At 42.1% G+C, this 10,383-nt stretch overlaps 1 protein-coding gene across 1 annotated transcript in view; it reads left to right on the top strand.

Annotated features, from left to right (window-relative positions):
- Positions 1 to 10,383, top strand: part of MTCL3 (MTCL family member 3) — a 58,735-nt gene that overhangs the window by 38,047 nt on the left and 10,305 nt on the right. Inside the window, exons 6-7 of the mRNA XM_055087514.1 lie at positions 3,505 to 4,680; positions 6,121 to 6,426. Of these exons, the coding sequence (XP_054943489.1) occupies positions 3,505 to 4,680; positions 6,121 to 6,231 (1,287 nt within the window). The 3' untranslated portion in view covers positions 6,232 to 6,426. The remainder of the gene's footprint in view (positions 1 to 3,504; positions 4,681 to 6,120; positions 6,427 to 10,383) is intronic.

Here is a 10,383-nt window from a genome sequence, read left to right on the forward strand (position 1 = left end):
CTCAGCGGCCATGGCTCACGGGCCCAGCCGCTCCGTGGCATGTGGGATCTTCCCGGACCGGGGCACGAACCCGTGTGCCCTGCATCGGCAGGCGGACTCTCAACCACTGCGCCACCAGGGAAGCCCCCCATCATCTTTATGTTTCCCTTCCTCTTATGTCATCTGTATCTTCTTAAGACTGAGTCTTTAACATACACAAAAATAAGAGCTTGCTTCACATCTCAAAGCATTGTAATGTTTCTTGACTGGCATTCACTGTGAAAAACAGGAGCAAGCGTTTCTGATCAGTTACATTTCAACCAGGCACTTTCCATACAATCTCTGATTTTAATGATTTCACATTTATATATGGGATTTCCCTGCCCAGTTCCAAACGGAGCCTACAATAGTTAGGTTATAGGATGAGGATGCAGGGCACATTGGCATACAGGATTCTTAAACCTTTGTCATTGCAGAAACTACCATACTTGGTATCTTGAAAAGACTTGTCTTAAAATAAATAAAATAATCATCATGCCCATCATTCTCCTTCCTTCATCATGACTTTGTTACAAGCAATATATGTCCAACTCTTAAAATACTTTTCATGTTTTCATCCCTTTGGGCAGGAGAGCTTACATGTACACAAATCAAATATCCTCCTCTTTTATATTTGCTTTACATAGTCCAGTGAAGTGTTATTCTGTTCCAGTCTGTGATTTATATCACATCCATTGCTGTTTTGGTTAGATTCAAAGTGCAGTATTATAACTTTTTTTTTTCTTACTAGCAAATAAAGGCCTTGCCTTGCAATCAAGGACTTTGATAGAACATGCAGCCCAGCTAGCTTCCCAATCTCACCTGCTCTTACTTCCCAACAGAGCCTAGTCTAGATAAAAGCATACTTGATATGCATATTGTTGGTCAACTTTCTATTCAAACATTATTTCTAATTCTGGCTTTAATGACCTTTGACTCTCCTGCTCCCTGCTCCAACTTTTAATCATTTCTTCTCAGTCTCCCTTTCTTTTTTTCTCCTCTTTGACTGCCTCTGAAGCCATTGCAATAGCTTCAACCATCACCTGTATGCATCTCATCCTCATGTCCTCCCCTCTAGGCCTGAGCTGTCCTCTAGGTCCAGCGCTGTACTCTTGGGCCTGAGATTCCACATGTCTGTTGATAGATGTTTCCACTGGGTATCCCTCCACCGACACACCTCAAAGGCAGCATTTTAATGTACTTAAATCCATATTCTTCCCATAAAACTTGATCCTCTTTGTTCAGTCTCTGTCCCTATTATTGGCAACACAGTCCATCAAGACACCCAAGCGCAAAACACTGGGGTTATCTTTGACTCTTCTGCTGATGTGATATTAGACATTGTAATACGTCCTTGGTTTCATCCTCACAGAATTCGTTCAGGGGCCCGAACACATAGTCTCTTGCAGGGCAGCTTCTTTCTTTGCTTGTGAAACGGATTCTCACATCGAATCTTGCTGTGACATATATTCTTATCCTTCTTTCTCACTATGCTCCTGGAGTTCTCTCAGTTCTCTGTGCGTCTCTCTTTTCTTCTAAACCCCTTCTAAAGGGAAGCATACAAGCCAGCACATCTGATTTTGTTATTTTACCTCATTGCCCTACATTTTTCCTCTCATGCATCTTTTCACACAACCTGTGCAGTGGAAAAAATATGATTTTTGGAATCAGTCTGAATACAGATGTGCTCTGTCACATTAATTTGCACTCTACCATGTAGCTGCCTTATCTGCAAAGTAGACATAGTAGTATATCATCTTCCTCGTGGGGCTGATGTGAGGATATAATGATATAAGGAATGTGATATTCAGGCTCTGCACACTCAGCAACTCTCATACTAATTCTTATTAGTGGATGGGAGCATAGGAGCCCCCATCTAACTCTTTTTTTTTTTTTTTTAATTTTATTTATTTATTTATTTATGACTGTGTTGGGTCTTCGTTTCTGTGCGAGGGCTTTCTCTAGTTGCAGCAAGCGGGGGCCACTCTTCATCGCGGTGCGCGGGCCTCTCACTATCGCGGCCTCTCTTGTTGCGGAGCACAGCCTCCGGACGCGCAGGCTCAGCGACCATGGCCCACCGGCCTAGTTGCTCCGCGGCATGTGGGATCTTCCCAGACCAGGGCTCGAACCCATGTCCCCTGCATTGGCAGGCAGATTCTCAACCACTGCACCACCATCTAATTCTTATTAGTGGATGGGAGCATAGGAGCCCAGTGCCCTGCTCTCCATCTCTTCTCTCGCAAAAGCTCTGGGCCATATTTATTGAGCATCTCTGGCCGGAGCTCATTATTCTCCTCACCTTCACCATCAGTGGTTGCTACTTTTTTACCAGAATTCATCTCAAACACAGCTGACTCAGTGCTGGAAAAGAAAGGCATTTTTATTCCTTCCCATTTTTTAAAATGAGGAAACCAAAGTCCACAGAAGTTACATGGTATGACCAAAGTGCATACTTAAAAGAGAGTTTTGGGAAATTGTCCTTGGGAAATATGTCCTTGGACATAATAATGTGTTTTTATATTAGCTCTCTGAGAAAGAGTTGATTTCCATTTTTCTGTTTGTAGTTTTCCATTTAGTTAATGATTAGGGTTTGAAGGTTCTCCTAAGAATGTGTGAGAAGAACTTCCACAGGGTCTACTCCATCATCCTTTTACCAGGCAGAACTAGTTCTATCCATTACAGACTGATGGAAATAAATCCAATTTTATAAGTGATCTAGATGGAACACTTACCAATTTCTTCTTGGATGGACCATTCCAGTGTTCAACTTTCCCTACTTTAAAGCCCTTTAAAAACAATTCTCCCTTGAATAAAGATGGAGGACAGATTACTTGCTGTATGGCCGAGTGATCATGTGCCAAACTAAGCTTTAGTGTCAGAACCGAATTCCAATTTCATCTTTATCCTTTGCCACTTATGAGCTATGTAACCTTGAACAAGCTATTGAACATCTTTAAACCAGGAATTTTAATACCTACTCATAAGCTTACTCTGCACGTTAAATTAGGTCATACATGTGAAGAACTTTACAGTATCTGGCTGAGAGTCAGAGCTCAGTAAATGGCAGTGAGTACATATTAAGCACATGCTCCTTCCAGGGAAGAGGTTTCATATTTACTACAGTCAGGGGAACTCAAACCATGAGAAAAAACAAAATAAACAAAATGAACATTGTTGAAAATGACAGCCAAACAGTTGTATGCAGTGAGAACGTATAATTCTCTGACTAGTGATGACCACAGTTTTTCTCTTTTTATATTCCCTTCTCTTTTTTGTTTCCAGGATGTAATATTGTCCTAATCTTTTCTCTGCCAAAGAATTTAAATGATTTGGAAAAAAATGTACAGCATCTACTTCTCTGTCTCTCTGTCTCATTAAATCTTATTTACAAGAAAAAGGAGTTATTTTTGCAGGTGTCCCTTTTCGGTGGTTTTATTTACCTAAAAATGATCTCCTGTCTGCTTCCCTTTTTTTTCCCCAAATGAGGAGGACAATGAAGATCTGAAATGCCAGCTGCAGTTCGTGAAGGAAGAAGCTGCTTTGATGAGAAAGAAAATGGCCAAGATTGATAAAGAAAAGGACAGATTCGAACACGAGCTCCAGAAGTACAGATCCTTTTATGGGGATCTGGACAGTCCTTTGCCTAAAGGAGAAGCCGGGGGGCCTCCCAGCACCAGAGAGGCTGAGCTCAAGCTGCGCCTGAGGCTGGTGGAGGAAGAAGCCAACATCCTGGGCAGAAAAATCGTCGAACTGGAGGTGGAGAACAGAGGCCTGAAGGCGGAACTGGATGACCTGAAGGGCGACGACTTTAACGGCTCGGCCAACCCCCTCCTGCGGGAGCAGAGCGAATCCCTGTCGGAGCTGCGGCAGCACCTGCAGCTGGTGGAAGACGAGACGGAGCTACTGCGGAGGAACGTGGCCGACCTGGAGGAACAGAACAAGCGCATCACGGCGGAGCTCAACAGGTACAAGTACAAGTCGGGCGGCCACGAGAGCGCGCGGCACCACGACAGCGCCAAGACCGAGGCCCTGCAGGAGGAGCTGAAGGCGGCTCGCCTGCAGATCAACGAGCTCAGCGGCAAGGTCATGCAGCTGCAGTACGAGAACCGCGTGCTTATGTCCAACATGCAGCGCTACGACCTGGCCTCGCACCTGGGCATCCGCGGCAGCCCCCGCGACAGCGACGCCGAGAGCGATGCGGGCAAGAAGGAGAGCGATGACGACTCGCGGCCGCCGCACCGCAAGCGCGAAGGGCCCATCGGCGGCGAGAGCGACTCGGAGGAGGTGCGCAACATCCGCTGCCTCACCCCCACCCGCTCCTTCTACCCCGCGCCCGGGCCCTGGCCCAAGAGCTTCTCTGACCGGCAGCAGATGAAGGACATCCGCTCGGAGGCCGAGCGCCTGGGCAAGACCATCGACCGGCTCATCGCTGACACCAGCACCATCATCACCGAGGCGCGCATCTACGTGGCCAACGGGGACCTGTTCGGACTGCTGGACGAGGAGGACGATGGCAGCCGCATCCGCGAGCACGAGCTGCTCTACCGCATCAACGCGCAGATGAAGGCCTTCCGCAAGGAGCTGCAGACCTTCATCGACCGCCTCGAGGTGCCCAAGTCCGCGGACGACGCCGGCGCCGAGGAGCCCATATCCGTGAGTCAGGTACAGTTCTGCCTATTGCGAGCCACGGCGATGGCGAGGCTGGTCCGCGGAGCCGCGGTCCCTGGAGGGGCGACTCCGCGCACCGACCTCCAAACCCCGCTTTAGGGAAGTCCCAGCTCAGAGCTTCTCTGGGCTTGGAAGCCCCATGGCGCACTTGTTCTTTCACACTGTCCTTCAGGCCTGAGGTTTTCGTAATCCAATCACTTAGGAACTATTCTCCCTCTGTTTTGCTTAAAAGGGTAATTTATCCTCCTCCCCCTCTCTCCACCCCCCCACCGCCAGTTTTTGTGTAAAGATGAAAGGATTTCTAAAATATATTATTAATGAAGGTCGACATTTTCAATATTACTCTACTGATTCTAATAGATTGAGCTGCAAGAAGATTCCGAATAGAAATCTTCAATTGCTGATCCGTGGTTTTCGAGCCGAGATTCATATTAAGCTTAAAATATGTTCAGATCACTAAATGATCAGGATTGATGCATAACTCCTGGAAAGAATGTAGAAACCAGAGGTAAAGAGAGATGATATTGTGTCCGGATCCCTACCAAGAGGAGCAAATAGGAGCCACTGATGTACCTACCACATGTCGAAGTAACATGATCTTTATTTCTAGAGAAAATCACTGTCGGCTCTATAACGGAGAATCTCAGGACTGGGGAAGGAGTGTTATACCTTAGCTTTAAGGCAACACTAATTCAGAGAAATAGTAATAACTATTACCGAACAGGGAAAACCAGCATTTTTCCTTCATCCTAATTGTAGAGGCACACCCGATGAGTTGGACTGATCTGCTCTAGCCAGGTATGGTGGCCAAAGACTGATGCATTTTGTCAGGGTTAAGCACGGAAGAGAGTTTATAGAACAAACAGGCAGTGCTACTCCTCTAGCAAGGCTGGTATCTTCTATCCATTGGAGAACCCACGGAAGAACAACAGCATGCATGGCTTTTAAGACACGCAAGAGGGTTAAACTTAAAACTCAGTTTATACACAGAAGCATGATATTAGATTAACTGCCTGTTAGTCACAACTAGAAAAATTGCAACCCTATCGCTTATTTATCTTGCATGCTGCTTTGCTTTGCTATTTAAAAAAAACAAAACAAAACTTTTATAATAAAACTTGTTGAATTTCAAAATGTTAAAGATTTTTTTCCTCTATATATTATATCACATAGTTGGTTTTTAATTTCCTGGTTTCAGATTTTTGAATACTTTGAGCATGTGGTTTTTCAGTTATACTCTCAGGGTGAAGAGATAGAAATCAGAGTGAGAGAAAGTACTGTACATAATAGTAGGTTTTCAGACTTTGTTAATATATATAAGGGAGGGTTCTCTATCGTAAGTTGAATGAATGCTTAGATTAGTTGATATAAACTTAAATTTTAAAAATTATTATTAATGAATTCTTCTTTTTGTCTTTGCATTTACCTTCCCAGATGTTCCAGCCTATCATTTTACTTATTCTCATTCTTGTATTATTTTCATCACTTTCTTACACAACAATATTTAAACTTGTCTTCCTTTTTACACTGTTTTTTGTACTGTAAATCTTTCATCATTTACCATTCATTGTAGTATTTTCAGTTTGTTTGTTTTGTTCACCCTTCAAGACAAGAAGTAAAAGAAGTATAATTTCTGTAGTAACCAATGCTATAAAAACACTGAAGACTGCTTATTTCTTTAAAAAGACACATCTTACCACTACTAAATTCAATAAGAAGCCTGAGCATTAAATGTTTCAGGTAAGGGAGTAAGTATGACTTCTCTTTTTATAAATCATTTTAATTTTTACTTCTTTCTTTTACATCTTGATTTGCACTCTTCTTAAATCACTGTAAGAATGACTGTAAAAATTGCCTAGGTCTCTCAATTATTTCTCAGTATTTGACTATTATGATAATTCAAAAGCTGGACATTCACAAGTTGGTCACATCTTAGAAAATATATAGATTTATAAAGTACTTTTGCTAGGTTGCATCAGACTAACAACATAATTTTGATAACCAATAAATATCAATGAAAATTATGGTGAACAAATGAAATGTGACCATCATGGGAACTAAACTATTTATTGTGATACTGATGGTGTTCTGTCTAAAAAGATGTGTTTGGAAGCATGAGAGTGGATTAGGCCTTAGTTTCTCTTATTGAGAAAGTAATTATCTTCATCCTACTACATTTGACCAGTTTCAGCCATTCCAACCAAACCAACCATTTCTGCCTTTACCTGTTATACTTGGAGCCATATATTGCTAATCAAGTTTTTGCCTGGAGTCCTGTCCTCTGTAATAGGTTACCACACAGAACTGCTTCTGGAGCAGGAAATATGCTAAAAATACAGTATATTAAATATTTTGAGTAGGGAAAAGAATAGTCATTCTGTAGAATTTCATTAAATCACAGTCCAAAGCCAGTAGCATAGTTCCAGTGGGAGTTGTTCTCTAGACAAACTTACTTTGGTGAACCTCAACATTACCCTTTCTCCTCCTACCTAAAGTGGCCTGGATAGGTTTCCTGTACCCAAAAGGTCCTATTCTGTCAACCTCATTGGCAATTTACAGAGTGGAAAGCTGGACTGCACTACTGTCAGCTTATACCAAGGTTATAGTAAACCATGTGATAATAGCTGTATAGAATCATCAGTTGTCTAGGTTTTAGTAGACCTTAAAGTTCCAGGCATTCAGTGGATATCCATATCCTCTCTAGGGCATTTCCACCTTTGTCATACGGCCTTTGCCACAAGTCCTCTAATGACAAAGCAGTTCTCTTTCTACACTGGTGATAGTGTTAGAAAACTCCCCTTTCATTCATACAGGTGTTCAAAGCAAACAATATCAGAGAAGACAAATAGGAATAATACATGACAGAAAGGAGAACCGAGGTCAATATTGTGTGTGTGCAGGGTCACACACACACTTGGAAATACAGCAGACACATGGGAATGCTGAATTAAAGCCTCAAGATGATCTTACACACACACCCTAACAAACCACCACTTTGTCATTATACAGTCATCTCTGCCACAAAGTTTCCCCATGTGATCCACAGAGAGGATATGGTGTCCCAGCAAGAATGATGGATGCCAACTGATTCTACCCTCCAAACCCAGGCGAGAAAGCATACACAAAGAGATGTGAGAATGGAGCAAAAAGATAGAGCATGGATCCTTTGTCTACTTAACAGACATTTTGAAGTGTCCCTATGTTAGGTATAGAGGAAATTGAGGTTCAGTTTCTACTTTTTCACAGCTTTCAATTGATTGATTGACCAGGACAGACATGTAAACAGCTAACTCTGACATGTACTCTTATTGAAGTGCAAAAAAAGGTTTGTGGTTGCAATTTATTGTTCATTGCATACCTGAGAGCAAGTTAGATTTCCCTGAGAGAACACAATAAAATCCCTAGGCATTCTTGGATGGAATGATACCATAAATCAATGCAGGGGTGGTACATATACCTCAACAATATCTTGTGACCTGAACAAGAAAGGAGATGCTAACCAAGGGATGGCTGGGCTAACCAAAACACCAGCCTTGCCCTCAGATCTCTTGTGAGGAATTAAAGTCATCCTGGCAACAAGGGTATTAATCTTACCTATGGCTTCCTAAGGCATTGACTTTATAGAAGAATTTCATGACAATTTTGAACTCCATCCAGGCTCTTCATATATGCAACCCCAGTAAGATAATGATGAAGGGAAACAGGGCAGACTTGGAGGCTCTTTCCAACTGTGCTCTACCCACTGCATAGCCGGCTTCTCAATTTGTGCCTGTGTGTCTGCACACACCTCTACACACTGTGGTGTACAATAGGAAATGCACCTAGTGTCAGAGAATTCAGACCTGCATCTATCTTAGGGGACTGCTGGGGGCCGGTAGTTGGAAGGTGGTCTCAGCAAACTGCCAGCAGGCACAAGGTGACCTTGTCCCTTTCCTTCTTCTCCCTGGAACTTCAGGCTGTTCTATGAGCACCAAGGATCTAGAGTGCATCTCTCCCTTACACCATGGGGCATAGTCATGGGAAGAAAAGTTAACGAAGATGGCACCCAAGACCTCAGAAAGAGAGTCCCCAATATCTCCTTCCCCTCCCCTTTGATCCTGTTCCTTGCATTATCTTTGTTTTATAAAGCTAGCTCTAAAAGAGGAACACCCAGGCTTCTTTGTTCATGAAGAAAACAAAATCCTCCAGTTATTGAGGCAAGGAATCTTCTCATATTTGCACCTTTGAATCTGTGCTATTTAAACATCACACTGAAAATAAGTTCAAACAAACAAAAAATTCCTTTGTGTGCACATTCTTGGGTGTAGGAGGGAGTGTCTTTGGTAATTTGGCCTAGATTTAAGAAAAAAAAGAATTCAATTGGCTACTTTTAAGCAGAACAGGCTCAAACTCATAAAACAAGGGAAAATTCAGTGCTCAGCCTGGAATGTGTATTGGCTTGCATTCTCCAGCCTTCATTTCAATCTGTGTGGTAGAGTGGGATATGGTTATTTCATCAGCTGCCAATGAAGTTTGGAATGTCAATTTGGTAGCTAAGCCTTAACTCTAAATATTCATGTGGTGTTGGTAGCTATATTCTTATAGAACCACAGCCCACTTTCCTCTGGTAGAGTCATGCTTTGGGTGAGATGCCCTAATTGAATATAAGGATTGAAGAGAAAGTGGTAGAGGATAATATCAGAAAGTGGGAAAAGTTGACAGCACTTTTAGGAACCACTTTCAAGTAGAGTGCTGTTATAATCTCGCTTGATCAGAGAACAGGAGCAGCAGAGGCAACACTTGCCTGTTAAAAATAAGGAAAAATCTCCACCTTTCACTTCCCACTGTCAAACCAGGCTGTGATGTCTCAAAGAACCTCATCTTATCTTATGACTCAGATGTTTATGTTTACTAAGCTTAAATGTATTGACATTTCTTGAGTATTCAATTTCATTGTTACAATTATAAAAGGTTTTTTTAGTTCATAGTTATCTGAGTTTTCCTATAGCTAAATCAAATACCATGAAAATCCAACATCTGAAAATAAAATTGTAAGATTTTATAAATTCATAAAATTTACTATAAGAGTATATAATCAGTGGTGTTTAGCAGTTTTTCAGCCTTTCAAAAAATATTCATGTAACTGTTTTGACTTGTGGATGAGAATGTTTCTTTGAATGTTGTCTAAACCAAAATTTCTGTTTAGGGTATTTCAAGTTCAGTTCATAATATTTTGCTTTTGTTTTGATTCTTTTTCTTTTAAATCATCAGAACATTTTTAGGCATATTAGGTAAATAATTTAAAAGTTTTATCTTGTACCAAGATAGATATTAAATAAACAGTATGTTGGAGGATTGCACTAATTGAAAAACTAGAGCCTTTCAGAAACGTTTAGAAGAGTTACTCATTTCACAAAATGGGAAGGGACGCTGAAGTATTCAGGAATGATACGACTATTTCAGGACCTTTGTTATACTGCCAACTCCAAAGATGGAACTCTGGAAATCATTGATTCTGAAAAAGTGTGCTTTACATGTTTTTTTTCTGTAATCTCTTCTGAGTGTTTTTTTTTTTTGTTTTTTTTTTTTGTGGTATGTGGGCCTCCCTCTGTTGTGGCCTCTCCCGTTGCGAAGCACAGGCTCCGGACGCGCAGGCTCAGCGGCCATGGCTCACGGGCCCAGCCGCTTTGCGGCATGTGGGATCTTCCCGGACCGGGG

This window comes from Physeter macrocephalus, chromosome 10 (genome assembly GCF_002837175.3).
Source record: "Physeter macrocephalus isolate SW-GA chromosome 10, ASM283717v5, whole genome shotgun sequence".
In the NCBI taxonomy this organism is placed as follows: Eukaryota; Metazoa; Chordata; class Mammalia; order Artiodactyla; family Physeteridae; genus Physeter; species Physeter macrocephalus.